General features: G+C 42.3%; 1 protein-coding gene and 1 long non-coding RNA gene across 15 annotated transcripts in view; one reads left to right on the top strand and one right to left on the bottom strand.

The window, feature by feature from the left end:
• The first annotated feature begins 113 nt into the window (after positions 1-113).
• Positions 114-13790, top strand: LOC120406953. 13 transcript variants are annotated; one of them, XR_005599692.1, is made up of 8 exons: positions 114-791; positions 1249-1421; positions 7852-7944; positions 8597-8693; positions 9521-9544; positions 10402-10550; positions 11914-11991; positions 12655-13790. It is a non-coding gene; the product is annotated as an uncharacterized LOC120406953 (long non-coding RNA). The 13 variants fall into 13 exon arrangements; XR_005599691.1 differs by having other exon boundaries at positions 10345-10550; XR_005599690.1 differs by having other exon boundaries at positions 9521-9635.
• BMP3 (bone morphogenetic protein 3) overlaps positions 4411-19030 on the bottom strand; it is a 28355-nt gene continuing 13735 nt past the window's right edge. The window contains exons 2-3 of one of the 2 annotated variants that reach the window (XM_039542181.1): positions 17939-18849; positions 4411-10520 (exon numbers count right to left, since the gene is read on the bottom strand). In XM_039542181.1, the coding sequence (XP_039398115.1) occupies positions 10329-10520; positions 17939-18849 (1103 nt within the window). In that variant the 3' untranslated portion in view covers positions 4411-10328. The remainder of the gene's footprint in view (positions 10521-17938; positions 18850-19030) is intronic. The other variant, XM_039542182.1, reaches the window with a different exon arrangement.

The following is a 19030-nucleotide window of genomic DNA, read 5'->3' as shown; positions in this document are numbered from 1 at the left end:
AGTGGGGTAGGTGTCCTGGCTGGTTGTTAACTCTCACGGGATTAGGTTCAGATGTGCCTTAGGCCACAAATAAAGTGGCTTTGGAGGCCTTATTTCCATACTGTCATAGCTGCAGTCAGCAGGGCTCTTGAGCCAGATCTCTTTTTATCAGAAACATAGGGCAGCTGGCAGGGAAGTCTCTGAAACTCGCTTTCCCACCTTGGTCTGAAATAGCCCAGACTTGGTAACTGTCCAGGCTGCAGAATGTCTGTTTACCAGGGCTTTTGGAGGAGGCTGAGGTCATGTTTCCTATAATGCTGGAGGGGTGGCTGGCTGGCTGCATTGCTATTGAAATAGTCACTTTAATGCTGCTAGGAAGTTATTGATTGATTGTTTTATAATGTTAGGGTACCTGGACCAAGAGCCTCAAAGGTACTGAGGCCCTAACTATTTTGGGGGACCAGGTACCTTTGAGGGTCTAGCCCTTATCCAAGCTGCTAAGTGTGATTTTTATTTTAATTCTAAAATCTATTTTCCTTCCCAATACACATTTTGCCCACATTCTGAAACGTCGCTGACTACTCGGGACTACCAGTTGGAGTCTGTGCTCTGGGGATGCCTGCAGGGAAATGCTGGTGGAAGAGTTTTTTCTGGTGGGCACCAGCAGAGCTTTGTGAGGAAAGCGGCAGGTACCAGCTACCGTATGGAGGAGCTTTCTCTGGTGCTTGATTTCTCAAGAGTGGGAGTCGCAGATAAAAGCACCAACAATAACAGGTGTACTTATGGAATATAAATGGATTTGGTAGCTGACAGTAAGTTACTGCAGTGATGAATTTCTGTCTTACCTGGTCAATGTGGTACCTGTAATAGCTTGTATAAAAAGGACCCTGGCTTTGTACATATGAACTCCCAGCATTAGCTACCACACAGACCAATTTTCCCAGTACTGGGCTGAGGGAGTCAGGCTGGGCTGGGTAGGGAAATCCGCCTGTGAGCTGGCGGGAGGGTATTGGGAGTTAGAATTTTACTGGGGTATGTGACACCGCCAGACATTCAGTGACAGTCCTGTATCATCCAGCTGCCTTTATTCATTCTATCAGTAATGGGTTGTGGGGCAATAAGACAACAGGTTGGATTCCCCCCTGGTGGGGTGGTGGTGACCAGGTGAAAAATAAGCTGCATCAGTTGTGGAGGGCATGGGAAATTGCTAAAACAAAAGAGGTGCACAAAAGTTATTCACTGTAATCCTCCGTTTTTCTACACCTGCAGGTGCTTTTGCTGTCATGCATTGCCGTAGTTTCTGTGCACCTCCCACCTGAAAAAGGCGCAAAAATGGCTCTCTCCCTGCTAGGCACAACCCTGCGTTGAGGTGGAATGGAGCTGTCCCTTGCCAGCACAATGAAATTCTGAGTATGGTGAGGTAGTGGTGGAGATCCTCAGAGGTATCTAGGGGTCCTTGTACTGCAATTCTACCTGTCTTTGTGATCCACAGAAGGAGGGGAAGGCTCTTTATGCTCTCCCCACACTATGCACTTGTGTAAGGACCAGGCAGAATCCCTGAGAACCTCTGGATGTGGCCCAGTTATTAAAAACTCATCAATATTTTCATTTCAAATGTGAATTCATAGTATCCTACAAATGTAGGGCTGGAAGGGACACAGTATTCCAGCTGAGGCCTCATCAGTGATGAGCAGAGCAGGACAATTCCCTCCTGTGTCTTACATATACCATTCCTGTTGATAAACTCCAGAATATTAGTCTTTTTTGCAATGCATCACATTGACTGATACTCAATTTTGATCCACCATACCCCCTCAATTGTTTTCACCAGTACTATTGTCTAGCCACTATTCCCCATTTTGTAGCTGTGCATTTAATTTTTTTATTACTACATGTAGTACTTTGCAGTTTCTTGAATTTCATCTTGTTGATTTCAGACCAGTTCTCCAATTTGTCAAGGTAACTTTGAATTTTAATCCAAAACATTAGCAACTTCTCCTAGCTTGGAGTCATCCACAAATTTTATAAGCATACTCTTCATGCCATTATCCAAATCATTAATGAAAATATGAATTGTACCAGACCCAGAAAAGGCCCCTGCAGAGCCCTACTTGATACATCCTCCCAGACCGACAGCAAACTATTTAACTCTTCTTTCAGAACGGTCTTTCAACCAGCTTCAAACCCACATTATAGTAATTTCATCTAGATCACATTTTGGTCATTTGCTGTCAAAAGCCTTACTAAAACCAACTTATTTCATGTTTACTGCTTCCTCCCACCCACTAGGCCAGTAACCCTGTCAAAAAAGAAATTAGGTCGGTTTGGCATGATTTGTTCTTGACCAATCCATTCTGGCTATTTCTTATAGCCCTGTTACCCCTTAGGTGCTTACAAATGGATTGATTGTTTAGTAATGTTCCAGTATCTTTCCAGGAATCAAAGTTAGGCTGATTGGCCTGTACTTCCCTAGGTCCTCTTTCCTCCTAACCCCCTTCTGAAGAGCTTATTTGCCTTTCTCCATATTTTGACTTTTGTAGGATTCCTTTTTGATTTTTAGGTCACTAAATAGCTCCTGATGGAGCCAGGGTGGCCTATTCCGCCTAGCTTTCTTTCGCATGGGGATAGTTTGATGAGCCATTAATATTATCTCGTTGAGAAACTCATTGTCTCCTAAATTCCTTTATCCCTTAGATTTTCTTCCCATGGGATCTTACCTACCAGTTCTTTGCTTATGTTAAAGTTTGACATGGGCAGAATCAAATCTAAAATGTCGGTCCCTTGCTTACTTCCTCCCCCTTCTGAAACAAAGTTGGCCCCAATATCCAAGAACTTATTAGACATTTTGTGATATTACTTTCCCACCAGACACTTGGATAGCGAGTCCCCCATTGCTACTGTAGTTAGATGAGGCCCTGAAACATAAGCCCTTGTATGAGAGGCCTGGTATGAGGCCTACTGCCTGAACTAAAGTAATGGTTAAGACTTTGTAACATAAAGCAACGTTAAGCTGTGAGCCGGAGGCAGGCCCTGCTCAGAGTCTGGCAAGGAAAGGGCTGATGTTGCAAAAACACCCATACCTAAAAGGTACTGGACACTAGAGCTATAAACATGTGCCAGGATTGTAACAGAACACTCCGATACTCGCACATTCCACACAGATAAGCAGGAACATGCTGATCCATCCTAAAGACAGGGGCAAAGGGGTAATATGATGGATGGGGTTGTTTTGATTGAACCAATGTGTGCAAGGTGATAGGCGGCACCTTACTGCTTAGAGGGGTTGTACCTCAATACGTCAGGAATGAGGTGTAACTTGTTTGTACCTGTGTATAAGAATGCACTCCTGAGGGGTTGTCTGTCTGGCCTAGGGAGCAGTGGTAAACCCCTATGACTGAGCCTGTCCAGTGTCAGGGAGCATATGTGCATTAGCAGAACTGTAGACACCTGATGCGGGGAGCAAGAGACTCTCATTTGGCAGTAAAGCTGGCCTGGTGCCTTCATACCTTATCGGAGTCTGCCGTGCCAGCTATCTGCGCAGAGCCGCGGCAGCACACGGGGGGGACACGCACGCAGCTGACTATCAACATGGTAGTTGTCATCAAGCATCAACAAAGTCTTGTTTGGGATATTTTTGTTTAAGAAATACTTTGTCTACCTCCTCTTCCTGATTTGGTGGCTTGTAGCAGTGGTTCTCAACAAGGGACTCATATAGATATTTCTAGTTTTTTGAAACAGGCCTCATAAAAAGCACCTGCAAAGTCAGTACAAACTAAAATTTCATACCATCACTGGTATATAGAGCAGTATAAACTACACACTGAAATGCAAGTAAAAATTTATTCCAATTGATTTATTTTATAATTAGATGGCAAAAATGAGGAAGTGAGCAATTTTTTCAGAAGTGTCATGGCACACTTACTGATTTTGTCTGGTTTCTGTAAGCAAGTAGGTTTTACGTGAGGTGAACCTTGGGGTACATGAGACAAATCAGATTTTTGCAAGGGGTACAGTAGTCTGGAAAGGTTCAGAGCCACAGCTCTATAGTAGATCCCTATTTTTCTCCCCTTTTACCTTTAACCAGAGCTTCTCAACTGGACTGCCTCTCATGACCTACTGGGGATTGCATCACATTCAGGTGCATTGCTGTATACCAGCATACTAGTTATAGGCCAGATGCAAATCCCATTGAAATAGAAGCAATCCTCTTGTCTTCAGTGGGCTGTGGATCAGGTCCTACGCACTACAGAGGTGGTTATTGTCATAGCAGCTAACCATTAACTGAACATTCAGGGCCCACTTCCCAGCCATAATTTACTTCATTTAATGAATGCAATGTCTAGCTAAATTGTTGGCTGCGTTCCCAAGTGCTGCACGTATAAAGCACTGCAGAGTAAATAATCCTTGGAAGACAAGTACAAAAGGAGGAAATGAAATTTCAAAGTGATTTTTATTTATTTTTTTCATAGTTTGTAGTGAGATTCCCATTATTGAAGGGAAAGATACATAGCGGGCAAGCTTATACATCAGTAGTGAAATGTGTCCTTCACAGTATCACTGCAACATGCCCTTGTGATCTTGTCAAGGATCTATCCTTTCATCTTGCAACTGTTGTGCAAATTGATTTGTCTTAACAGCATCAAAAGATGGGAATTACTAAAGGACAAGAAGGCAACAGCCATAAAATAAATTAAAAGCATCTGAAAGTTTTTTCCATATACAAATAACTTTTTTTGGTAATTTTTTTTTTACTTACTGCCGCTGTCTGTACACACTAACTTCTAAACTAAAAACATTTACAAAGGTTTGGTTTGTTTGCAAGAAGAAGATGGGTCAATACTTTAAAATGACCCGGCAAACTGCTGAGCATCTCCCAAGTGATGGGAACTTAAGGAGGTGGGCCCTTGGTACAGGGACTGGGGCCTTGGAGGCACTTAGCACCTCTTGGCAGATGCTCAGTAACTTACAAGGTCAGGCCTCCAAAGACACCCACTCCTGCAAATCTTCACACAGAGGAGTGGTCTCATTGGCTCTACTCCTGTGTGAGTAAAGATACTTGCCTGGATTCGCAGGCTAGGCTTCATATGCTGCACGCTGTGTAATGCACTAATAAGCTTCCTTATTTAGGCCTGAAGGTGGAGGGTGGTTCACAAGCCTTCGGCACTGACCTCACTCTGCTCCCACAGGGGAACTTTCCTGCTGACTTCAGGGGAGCAGAGGGAGGCCAATACTGAGTGCTTTGCAAACCCAGCTAAAGAGGTGTATGGCTGTAGCTCAAGTTGTTCTCTTGTTTGTGTTCTGAGCCAGCTGCAACAACAATGTGCTAGCACGAGATGCCATTTGTTAGCTGAGACGCAGAGCCCTTTGCCAATGACCAGAATTACCAGAGTATGGGCAGAGTGGTTACTCCAAACCAAACTAAGCATGAATAAAATAGGGGACTAATATTATTTGGAAAATCATTGTAAGGTCTGTATTGATGCTAAGGAGACATTGCTTTATTCAGAAACCTTCATTGAGAAGTATGAATGAAAGTTTTGTGCACAAAACATGTCACTTATACACTGTTAATGAGAGAGGGGTTTCCTGGGGTGACTGCAGAGTCTGCATGTCAACATAGGTGAGAGCAAAGGAGTGGCTCTGATGAAAGAGTTTGAGATGGTTATTTTTTCCTCCTTAATGATAGTTTGAACTTAAACCCGATTTGCAGTGATGTAGTTAACACCTTTGAAGTCAATGGAGTTAAACCATGAAATTGAGCATCAGAGCAGAATCAGGCAAAATAGAGTTGCAAACATTAGACTAACTGATGCTGTAACCACTTCCACCATCAACTGTGTGTAACCCGTTTTAAAAGTCACAATGTTTAAAAATACCACCATGGGACACAGTTTGAGACCTTATAATTAATTAGGTCTGGATTCTGCATTTAGTTACACTAAGCAACTCTGAGTAACTGACAGCAGAATTTGGACCTCAGATAGTGGTTGAGGCTGGGATGCCAGAATGAATACTAGAATTAAAATTTTAATGGAGTTACTGCGCTGACAGTGATCTGGTGTCAACCACTCCGGTCTGGGATTTTCCTGCAACTGTCAGCTGGGAAATTGGTTCCATGGCCCATACTAGTCTCGGACAGGAAGAAACATTCCCTGGGACTTCTGTTTAAGTCAGTGGGACTAGTCACATAAATAAGAACGGCAGGACAGGACTTTCTTTACCCTTAATCATTAGGGGCACCACAGAAGAGGTATCAAAAGATAATAAATGAAATCCTACCATTCGACAGTGCTGCACAGACTCAATCAGGATGGTTTTAAGAAGCCAATAGGACCATTGACTGCAATGGCATTTTGAAAAGCAGATTGTGAACCCTTTGAAAATTGAAGGCCTTTCCTAATAAGAATTTGACAGGAATGGAAACAGCAAGAAACAGGGCCTGGATTGCTTAACAACCATGGTCATAGCCCAGCTCTGTGCTGTACTGCTGAATATGAAAAATCTATGGAAGAGAATCCTGTTTGACTTCCTTTTAGGAGCCGGTAAAGGTCAACTCTCATGTTTGTACACTGAACAGTTATATTGCTGTAGCCCCGTTTCTTCTTTAATACACTTCTGTGGTGATTTGGAATTCTTTATGGCTGCTTTTGCAGGTACAGAACTGATGGAACATGGGGCCAAAATCCTGAAACTCACATAAAAGTTGTAAGTTTAGAGAGAGTCTGTGAAACAGATGAGCAGCAGCCAGATTGTACTATCAGTTACATGTCTCTGCCAATTCAAAGTAACTGATGTTAATGGGGATGCTCTGGCTTGGACAGGTGTAACTGAGGGAATGCCTTCATTGCAGGTAGAAGGTGTGTTCTTAACTCAGGTTAAAAGGGCACTGATCATTGAGGCATACGCCTCCCGGTTAAACTCATCCTTTTGGTCAGACACAATGATCCTTTCCTGTCTTAGGCTCCAGGCTTACACCCTACACTGTTGACAAAGGCTATATTCTTCCTTTGCATCATCATTATTAGAAGTCTGTGTGTCTTGGCCTACTTATAGTATGTCTGCCTAACTGGTTGAGATGCTTTTACATTGTTGCAGGATTTAGGCCCATGAATCTATTGTTCACTCTCTTTCTCTTGGCCACACACAGCACATATAAAACCTAGGATAAGAATGTTCTAACATTCCCTCCCCACCCAAACTGCTGTGAAAAAATTCTGGCTGGCTGTAGAATAATATTTTTCTCCATTCCAGGTTAATGACGTCAATAGCATAAAATAGTCCCCATTCCTTAATAACAAGAATAAATGCTTTTTTTCCTAATAAAAGTAGATACATACATTGGCTGAGACAGTTGCATACCAATTCCCTAATATAGAGCTGTTAGAATTGCAGGCTTTCTGGAAGGCTGTTGGTAAATCAATCATCCCTACTGTAGTGTGTGGCACAAATTGTCTGCCCTGTAGAAGGAAAAATATTGCAATACTTAAAAACAAATTTAGGACAAGTTCCATCCTCGTGTACAGGTGAATGGCATTGTCTTCAAGGGAAAGTGTGGGTGCATATCACAATAAAGAACTTAGCCCCTAATGATCATCAACAATATTACATGGGAAGAGATGGGAAAGAAACTATTTGTCTTCAGCTGGCACCTAACCCTAAAGGAAAAATATCAGAACTACTGACTCAGCTCCCCACTAATGCTCTGTGCAATTTTCTTTTGGACAGTCTCGCTAATCATTAGTGACTAGAGCTGGTCAGGGTTTATTGTTAGCAGCCATTGAGGTACCTTTTTTGATTAAAAAATGGATTTTTTCTTTGCAGCTAGTAGGGAGGGAGTTTATTTAAAAATCATCTACTTTTTACTTCTGCAAGGGCTGATGAGTGCACAGGACCCAGGACTGGCTTCCGCTAGCACACAATGGCAAACTCCCAGTAGCTTCAATGGATGCAGGATTAAAGTTCAAGGTAATCCTCACAGAATATGGGCACTTGGGTGCTTTGAACTGTCCTTTTAAATCTTTCCCTTTATGCTGTCCGCAGGATCTCGCTCTCACAGACAGACAGACACTTTCTTCCACCAGCAGCAATTCAGGAATCTGCTGGGTGAAGGAAGGATCTTTCTGTCTGTATCTTTCTTCCCTTTGCATCAGAAAAACGTGTGGTTCCCCCCCAAATTGTTCAGATACAACTCACCACATTTCAGTGCTAACTCTTCAGCCACACATGGAAGTGCATCAAATATTAAGGAATTTGCACAGGCATAGCTTATGAACACAGGACTTGCACATCCCCGGTTTGCGTCTTAGAAGCTTACATTTCTACTGGTCTCTCTTTTTACAGTTCATTGGAACTCCCCCTCTAGGGCAAAATTCAGAACACTTGAATTTTTATGACTTTAGGAACTAGATCCTCAACTTGTATAAACGGTCATAACTGACATAGCTCCATTGGAGTTTAACTGAGCTTACACCAGCTGAGGATCTGGCCCCAATTCATACCAATAATGAATGAGCTTTGGGCCTATAGCAAATTAAGGACTTAATCTACAATTTTTTCTGAAGCAAAACTCCCACCGATGTTTGACTGGAACTTTGTCTATGTTTCTCCACACCTGCAGACACATATCAAGTTGGCAAACATGATGGCACTGATGACTCAATAGTAAATTATTATTGGTAGTTTTCAAACTAACTTGACCACCACTGAAGCTTCAGGTAGGTGTCTACTCACTGAAACTGCTTGTTGATGACTTCAGTACAGTGGGAAACTTAACACAGCAGTATAGCTCTCAGCTGCCATGAGAGCTGTGAAGGGATTCGGTTATGAGAATTTGTCCCCTTGTTAGGAAATGTGAATATTTTATGATCAGTGATGCAGTTTTACAAAGTTAGTTACTGACATGGGTTTCGAAAAAAATGGAAGGTTGGGGCCAGAATTACATTTTAACAAATTAAATGAACTAAATTATTCTTTCCAGTGTTGATTGGCAGCAGTCGCTTTCAAAAGCATCCATGTTTCTAGGTTTCATGTTGCTGAAAATGAGGAGTTGGGCAAATACCTCAAATGTTTCCATGAATATATTCCCTTCAATAAAAAGTGAAATCTCTCCAACTGCATTTATGGGCCGTAGGATTCACTTTCTTCAGCTGTTCTAGCAAATGTATTTACAAGCAGGAATGTTCATGGAAACGCCACATTTTATGTATTTATTAGAGAAAACTCTCACTGAGCAAATTTTGAACTGGCAATTTGATTCTAAAAGCAACATGTATCCAATAAGGGAATGGAAACAATACCACCTGACCTCTGTAACCAATCAGAACTAGCTAACAGACTAAATCAATGAAGTTCATACAAATAAGCTACAGATAAAGAATTATTCGGCAAATTTCATGTAACAATTTTAGACATTTATGAGTTGCTTAAGGACTATCTGCACACATGAGAAAATATTTGTTCATTATTCAGCCAGCGGTGTTGCTGAGTTTGATACTTGCATTTTGCTAGGCTGGTGATTTTTTAATCTTTTTTTCATTTGCAGACCCCTACAAAATTTCAAATGGAGGTATGACTCCCTTCAGCATTCTTAGACATAATCTGCAGGCTCCCAGGGATCTGTGGACCATAGGTTGAAAATCACTGTGCTAGGCTTTTGGGTCAGTTGTTTCCCACTATACTCTGGCATGAGAGAAAAGCCTCTCTGTGTGACATCACAACTTCTCATGTAGCATAACTGGGACTCACATTATCTAATCTGAGGGGAGGAACATCACATGGCTGAATTCTAAAGAATGCTAAACAACAATGAATATACACATGAAATCAATGATGTCATATCAAGGAAATAAATGTTTTTAAGTTGGATTTTCTAAGGATCTTAGGATAAGTTAGATTTGTTCAGGTTATTTAGCACTTGCTGAGCTGTTCGGTAACCCAAGGCCTAGCTTCAAATGTATAATGTATTTCTTAATCTCCCTCCCCATTAGTCATTAGAAGAACAGAGACCCAAAAAAAAAAAATAGAACAGCGTCTGCCACTTTAAAGCCTTGTACAAAAATAAATCAAGGTTGTCCTCCTGCCAGTTCCAAAAAATCCTGAACAGTCCTTTGTAAATTTCACTTTTCATTTGTCCATTACAACAGAAATAGCCCCAGTTGCTCAAGCTTACTTCTCAGTCAGATTCCAGAGTGAGTTAAGTTTAAGTTCCCCTGCCTGGATATCTCCATTTAGTATCTTCTCGCTTATTCAGGTTTGTTTATCAATCTATTTTTTGAACGAAATGCATTGGCGGGGGAGAAAAGAAAAAGCAACAGCTCAATTTAGATATTTCAAAGGGCTCATCTGAGATGTTATCTGCATGCACAGGACTCCACTGTCATGTTGGGGTAGACCTTAAGCACCACGTTCTTATTTTCATCAAAGAATAAGATGCTGAGAGAAGACATTTTGTCAGGGACGCAGCAAGGCTCAGGAATACCAGGGATGACCCCAACTGCTCTCACTATGCTCTGGATGGTGGCATGGTTCGATGGCTTCAAGACCTGCAGAAGGAAGAAGACGAGAAGGAAATGGTAAGGTGCATGTTAAAACAGAACTGTATTGTTTACATGGTAACACTGTGCTTCATTGTTTGGGACAAAATATAGCCAATTCCCTGAAGAAAGACAGCGATGAGTCAAAAAGGCTAGCTAGCGGCAGCAATTCTGAGTACCTCTTTTAAAGACTGTTCTCAAGTATCATGGTATATCCCTTGGGATATCTTCAGGGAATACCATTCTTGGATTAATTTTACTGGCCACTGGGTGTCACTGGTGCTCTACAATTCAGCTAGAGTTTTCTTACTCTGAAGAAAGCGGCCCTTAGCTTCTTGCCTTTTCAAGAGACACACCCCATCTAGGGGCAACGGCTGCATGAGAAACATATAGACCAGGATGTACATTATATGCCGGATGGAGCTTAGTCAGAAAAGCAGCGTAAGTGGGTATAAATGTACCTGATGGTGTAAGTTACACCATCATTTTACATCATTGCACAACTAGACCCAACAAATTCCATCAGTAGTAAACCTATTTACACTAAGGCAAAATTCTGCTCTGTCGCTGGTGTAAACCTGAAGGTACCTGGAATTACATTTCTATAACTGAGCAGAATTTGGCCCACTGACTATAACTAGAAAACAAAATTGAGCTAACGTCATTGTCCAATATGAGTAAACAAATTTAGAACAAGATTTTAAATATATTTTCATTTTCAGTAACCTAAGTAGCAGTACTAGTAACACAGGAAATCACAGTAATACCACAAAACCCAACAAGAATATGATTTTTTTTGTTGAAGTTCTGAACATCTTTCTTAAAGGACAGTATCATTTTATAACTCATCTCAGACCTAAAACCTGGGAATCAGAGTTAAAAATACTCCTACTCAAATGTCAGGCACGTATACTACAAGGTTCAGTGGCCCAAACATTCAGAGCGCCTGCAATTTTCCTGACACAACAGATAGAACATGTGTCTGCAAAAATCAGTCACAGGGATTAGACATCTAACTACCTGATCTGCAGGCCCAAATGACTTTCCACTGAAAAAGCACTGGAAAAATTTGGAGATTCTGGCTCATTATGTCATATACACAATATAATTAGGAATATCTACTTGTAGTTATGTTGGTGATGTGCAGGGATCTCCAACCTGCCTCCATTTAAGCAAACAAACACCAGCTGTATTCTTCTGCTTTATCTCAGAGATAGGTGATCCTTAAATTCCAACCACACTGAGTCAGAATGGACATTTTCCATATCATGTTGCTAGAACTATTCTCAGCGAGGATAGGAACCATTTGATGCAAAATTCAAAAGGATCCATTTGGGAACATTCCACTGTTTTTTTGTTAGGGTTAACATCATCCAAACTTTTTTTTTTTCCCTTTCTCCAGATGACAGAATCTATTCCTGCACTCAGAGACTGAGCAATGCACGGGACACATCCTGAGTTCTCTTAACTCCATTTTAAGGTACTTAGAACCTTGCAGGAAGCTCTCTGTATCTACCTGCAGCAAGACACTCCCCTCCCCCCCCCTTTTTTTCCTTAAACACAAAGAGTTCGGTAAAATTCTCTTTTTAATTTCTTGCAGGAAGCTTCAATAAGCTTTACATTATTAGGATTTTAAATAGAACAAAGCTACCACAGACCTCCATGTCCCCAGAGAAATAAGGCAGGATGGAGTGCCTTAAAAGCCATGAATTCTAAGCAGAGCCCTCTTTACAGCCATAAGCCAAATATGGTTGAGAAGGGACTGCTCAAAAGTACAGCTATCCAGACTCGGAGATCCTGCAGCGAGACAGCTTTTTCAAGACAGACTGTGATTTCCTCTGCAACGTTTTATAGAGCATTTTAAAATTTCAGTGCTCCCACGGCCTGAGATTTTTGTATAAGTTGTGAAGTCAGAAAGCAGGTGATAGATAAGGTTAAGGTTGTATTCTACCCTTGTTCCAGACACACAGCTCTCAATGAGCATTCTGCACAAAAATCAAGGGGAGCTTATGGCCCTCAATAACCTGGGGTGCCTATAGTTCTCACAAAAAAAAAATCAATAAGAATCCTATTATTGATAAAATATCCATGGTATCTATTGGATTGATAGGAATTGAAAATGGATTTTCATATTTTTGCTCAGCTTCTTACTGGGAGCTCTGAATGGCTCTTCGGACAGGGAACCTGCGGTACATGAGGTGCGAGGCATTAGAGGATCACGGATTGCTCACCATCACTGAAATGGGGTCTAAGATGGCGGCCATTCTGCACTTGGAATGCGTCTCAACTGTCTGGAGGAGGGGAAGTGAAGATTCATCAGTTTTAACAAAGTTGCTATTTGGTGTTTTAGTTTAGTTTCCTAAAGACTTTGCATTTCTCCCCACTCTCACGGTTTTCTTCGGTCAAGTTTGAAACTATCATCCATAATCATGTCACACAAAAGAGGAGAGCAGGTATTCCCTAGTTTAGGGTATAATGCCTGTCCTTAATAGCTGAGGTTTTGGTTCAGCTAATCAGTAGATCTGACTCTGTTTGGGTGGGGTTTTAAACTCAAACCCTGGACTACTCACTTTGGATGGAGCACTGAAATATACAATTGCATCTCAATAAACGCTCTGAATTAAACAGTTTAAAGTACACGTCTGTTTACAGGATTGATTCCAAAGGTGCTCAGAGTAAAGGCCTCCCATGGGCGGGAGCTGTGGGTGTGGTGGATCATCTGGCAAAGAGTCTCAGTAAGTGTCAACATTATTTGGTACTGGGTGGATCACACCTATTTCCTTAAATATCTGAAATGTCTTGTGTGTTACCCTCTAGCCCACAGAAAATACACAGCCCAGAAATCTTTAGGGTGGGATTTTCAAGGAGCTCAGGCTTGGGCTAACTTTGCTCTCATTGAAGTTAACGGCCAACTTCACTGGCAGCAAAGTCCGGCCAAAGCTGAACATTTTACAATTCCCAACGGAAAGGGTTAAACTGGCATATACCCTGCACACAGAGTGTTACGTCACCTTTGCCTGAAGGCAGCCTGCTCTGTCTGGTTCCTACTAATGAAAAGCAGGCTGGATCTCACATGAGATTTTCTCTTAGAGGAGGAATGGTGTAAGGGAAAAACCCAGTAACCTCCAAGTGGCCAGATCTGTGAACGAGTCCAGCTGTGGTTAGGGCTGCACCTGCTAAGCTGCACGCATCCTTGAGAGACTTGCTGCCCCGTTGAATGTCATTACAGATGTATTAGGAGTGGAGAGAATGATGTCAGCGACCAGCTTTCATTCGTGACCTGGGAGAGGGACTGTCTGGCCTGTCTGCTCTATGGTATTCTGCAAGTTCAGCACATGTGGGTTTGACAGCACTCTAACCATTTAACCAAAACAGGGAGAGGGTATGGCTGGGAATTGGGGGTGGGGGTGGGAGGGGAAGAGGTGCATCTTTTGTTAATTACCGAACAGATTTGCCAACCAGGCTAGATGGAGCTCAGGCTTCCTTCACCCAAGGGCCGCTGTATAACCATAAGCACAGATGAATTTCTGGTATTACCTGACAGCTACAGTATCAGTTTGCAAATGCACAGCTCTCATGAATGTCAATGGGAGTCGTACTCATGGATCAAAAATACTACATGGCTCTCAACCTGCCTGTTTCTCCTTGTCATGTGTTGAATCTTCATTCTCACTAGAAAACCAAAGTGGATTTTGGTTCACATGGTGCAAATTGTATTTCACACTGCACATGTGCACAACAGGCAGTTCTTGGATCCCAAAATCAAGGGGAATTTGCTGTTGACTTTCATGGAACCAGGGGCACGACACTAATAATAAACTAGATACGCTCCGTCTGTACACAGGAAAGAGTTATTCAAAGGCCACGTTTAAGTTTACGTTAAGGAGCCAATCCGACATTCCTTATGTACCCCAAAAGTGGGAGCTTTGCACGCTTAAGAAATGCAGGCTCAAGCCCTACGTTTGTACCAAGCCTTTTAAAACATGTTTAGAGGTGAAGAATGGGTTTGTGGTTACAGCACTGACCTTGGACTCAGGAGATCTGGATTTAGTTCATGATTGTCACACACATCCTGTGTGACGTTGGACGAGTCATTTAATCCCTCTGTGCCTCATGGACCCGCTTGTAAAATGGGGTTAATGGTCCTTCTTTGCCATCTCATCTATGTAGACTTGAAGGTTTTCCAGGGCAAGGACTCTTTCTTCCTTGTTTGTACAGGGCCTATCGCCATGGGGCTCCAACCTCAGTTCGGACTACTGGGCACCAAGTAATATGTACAATAAATAGCAACCGTTCCTGTGAAGTGCATTTAGCTCTCAGAACCAAATTAAGACCTCATGCAACTGAGCTCAACCCTCCGTGGACTCTCAACTGCTTTCACTGAGCATGAATTTGACTCTAAATGTTTAAAGAAGACTGTTAAGAAACCACTACGGTTTCTCAGGTAAATTGGCAAAAGGTGGGAAATCTCCTCCGACGTCCGGGTAAGCACACTGTCTCCCTTTAGCTTCTCTACACGTCAAATAGCAGCTTTGTGAGAACCAATTAATCTTCACTTCCCCGTCTCCAGACTGCTGAGCGGCATGCCTAGTGCAGAACGGACGCCACCTTAGACCCGGTTTGATGGTGAGCAATCCCTTAGTCTAGGTTTTGCACCTCCTGTAGTGATTCACACTAGTGCAGTGAATACAAACGAGCTCGGATAGTAAAATGATCACATCAGAAGGGGAGGTATGCATTTGCCTTTCACTACCAGAGGTGCAAGGCCATGGGAATCAGGCCCAGGGTTTGTGAAATGTTTTAGGGCCCTTCAGGGTGCTACACAAAGAAGGTGCTAGGTACAAAAGGTGCATGTTCTTATTACCCTTTCTATTTTCTGGGGTTTGGCAGTTTGTGGGATAAAGGGACTTTTCTTTTGCCTTGGGATCTCCATATTTAAAAAAAACAAAACCAAACCACGTGCCATTTACCTGCTACACAACACAGGTGCCCTCTTACCAAGCCATCACGGGGTCATCAGGCGAATACACAGTTTTGAAATGGCATGTTACTTACTGGACGTGAACTGTTTCAGCTCTTGGTGGAGTGTGCTACTCTTCACTGGGAGTTGAAGGCCCAGATCTTCAAAAGTATTTAGGCACCTAGCAATTAACGGGACTTAGGTGCCTAAATACATTTGGGGATCTGAAGCCCTGCAGAAAATACTATTTTTTTAAATCTAGAGACCCTAAACAATGTCCAAGGAACTGGTCCACTTAGCTATGCAGATGCAGTTTCTACACCAGCACACTGAAGTGTAGCATTTATAGGGAAAAAACTATTGTCCACAGATAGAAAAATAGTGTCGTCGTTGTAAGACATGATCCAAATCACATAGAAGTCAGTAGCAGATTTCCAGTGGGGTTTGGAGCAGCCTCACACAGAATAACTGGTGGCTTAAAATTGTTTTCCTTGTTTGTTTTACTTCTTTCAAAATATCCATCTGTTTGCCCATATTACACGGCTCACAACATGCCCAAATTAGTTTAAAATGTAAAGTGCTTCCAGGTAGAAGGAGCAGCTGAGAGAATTAGTTTAAAAATTATTTTTGTTTTTGCATTCCCGTAAATTAAAATAGCCACACTGATCTATTTCAAATATTGCTACATATATGAATTATTTGCTCTTGGGCCAAGGTCAATCCCCAGAGCAAATTTTTTACAGTTGCATTTAAAATCCTTATAAACAAGGTTGAAATTGGAAGTGCTGACACAGCCTTAAGCAGAGAAATGCCCAGGTCATTGCTATAACTTAATGTCCTTAAAGTTAACGTGGAAAAAGTCCAGGTCAAATTGCTGCTAAAGTTAAGGGTCTGTTTCAAACCCATACATGGGGATACAGGTATGATAGAGCATGGATGCTATCAATCACAGAGGGAGAAGCCAAAAGCCCCAGTAGAATGTTTTTCAGCGGTAGTAAAACAATCTTGTTAGTACCTTTTATTGGACCAACTTCTGTTGGTGAAAGAGATAAGCCTTCGAGCTCCACAGGGCCCTTCTTTAGGTCACTGTGGCGCTCGAAAGCCTGTCTCTTTCACCAACAGAAGTTGGTTCAATTAAAGAGGTTATCTCATCCACCAGTTCTTTCTAACAACATGGCTCCAAGAACACTGCAAACCTCCTTGTTTTCCTTTTGAACGCTCAGCAAAGGCACAAAACTGAAGCCAGGCCTCCAAGTTTTAGAGTCTGATTCTGCAATCTTAATTCAAGTGAGCAGTCTCCCTGAAATCAACAGAACTGCTTACTTAAGTAAAGGCTTCCTGATCAGGCCCATATCGGACTAAATTATCCCGGATGTTACCAAACATCTCATCTGTCTTTCATTGAAAAAAAGACATCGTTCCGATTAATCCCAAAATTCCACACCAATTTAAAATCATTTTGCTTTCAGGGCTGGCAATTAGTTACATGAAAAAGAGAAAATGGAGAAGATAACGCTATGGCAAGAACAATGAACCCTACATCTACTGTAGTTTCCCGATACCAGGAATAATTTGTGTGTCCCCCCCCCGCTCCGCCCCATTTTGGGTCTCTGTTACATACTACATCCCACTTTGCGGCCTTGGTAGGCTGGGAGATGTGGGTATGACCTCCAGTGGAGCTACACCAGAAATAAATTTGGCCGACTGATTTCAAGAAGCCAAGCTCATGCAACAGGGCCAGATCATGGAACCCTTACTCACCAGAGTAATCCTTACTCAAAGCCATAGGGGCAACTCTGTAAAGTAAGGGTTCCAGGAGCAGGTCTCTTGAGCTTATGTATGTGTCTCAGGATGGCATTGGACAGAGGATACAGTTCTTTAGCAAATGACTGTTATGACTTTGATTTGATTAGCTCCTTGGCTGATACTCAGAGTCCCATCCACGTCCAGGACTCTACACCCTCCTCTCCCTTTCAGAGCAGCTTTAGAGCCCCACCCTGCAAATATTTACTACCAACCATAGCGCTTACTACACCAAGTGGTCCCATTCACCGGTTTCTATTGGGACTAACTCAGTATGGTAATTACTACGCTTGGTCATAAGCATTTGTAGGATCAGTTCTTTATTATGCTTGATTAAACTGGACAGTCACCAGTTCACACATCATTAATACCCAATAAGCAATTTACAGCACATTTGGATTCTGGACAAAAATAATTCTGCTATATAACTTTGATTTTATATCTTTGCATAAAGCAATTCTAACTTCATATTAGCCATTTTTACAACTACCCCTTAAAAGAACAGACATAAAATATTACTAATTTACTACATTCTAGAGCTTAATAGGAGCCAAGCTGGATTTTACTAATGTAAACAAATACGTGCAGTTCATAAAACCTGAATGTGTTTTCCTGCTCTCTGAAGATAGGAGAATAAGACAGTGGGGAAAAAAAAATACTGTACCTTTGGAATGGGGAATTGGCATTCACCTGAGCAGTAATATGCATCAAAGGATTTAGGGGAAATAATCCATTCGCTCCAGCCAATGTCTGCAAAATCCACTTTGAGATAGCGCCGTGCACAGTATCTCGGTTCGTTCCATTGCTTCCTTCTTGCCTTCTTCAAGGTTTGCTCATCAAACTGGAGTGTTTGGCTCTTCTGGTGGTTGTTCTTTCTCTGCTTTTTCTTACCCTTTGTCCTCTCTGCCAGCCGCGGCTGGAGGGTTTTGTAGGGTTTCCTGTCTTCCCACCCCTCATCCTCGTTGTACTGGTACTCGGCACCTGGGAGCTCGTTGTTCTGCAAGGGCAACAGGATGCTGGTGGAACGTTTCCGTCGCTGTTCACCAAGGCTGCTCTTTGAGTGGCTTTCGGGTCTGGGGAAACCCTCAACCAGGGATTTACGGTGTCCTTGCAAGCTAGAAACAACACTCTCTGGTTCTGAAATAGCAGAGTCATTGGCATACACCAGGATGTAAGGTTCATAGCAGGACGGCACCCTCCTCCGGGAATAGCGGCCAGTCAAGGCCATTTTCACACCAATCAGAAGTTCATCATTCTGCTTTGCCTCACTCAGGACATGAGTGATGTCCTTCCACTGCCAGGAAAGGACATCCCGATAAGCCATGGAAACATTTATTAGAAAACGTCCCAGGGTTCGAGTTTGGTTTCCATCAGAAGGAAAGCTCAACACAGAGAGATCTATTTGAATTTCAGGTTTCCTGTGACCATGACGAGAGCAGCCTCCGGATCGGGGACAACTCCAAGTAGCATTTAGTAGGTCCCCAATGTAATAATGCAACGAAGCCGACAAGATATTTTCAGACTTGGTTAGGGAGGTCAGATTAAAAACATGTGGCTCTTTGCTTCCTGGGCTCCCTAGAAGAATAAATATTCACATGAGAACACAGGAAATTCTAACACCCCGAAAGACCAAAGGGCCAGTGTTACCTGTTGCTTTGTATTATCTTCACTTATTCCGATGGAAAATTCCCCATTGACTTTAATGGGAGCAGGAGCAGACCATTACGTTTGAATATACAATCCCCACACAGTCCTC

The sequence above is a fragment of the Mauremys reevesii genome, linkage group 5, assembly GCF_016161935.1.
Source record: "Mauremys reevesii isolate NIE-2019 linkage group 5, ASM1616193v1, whole genome shotgun sequence".
Lineage (NCBI taxonomy): Eukaryota > Metazoa > Chordata > Testudines > Geoemydidae > Mauremys > Mauremys reevesii.
Note: the sequence above shows the minus strand (reverse complement) of the source record. Positions and strands in the feature narration are given on the sequence as shown.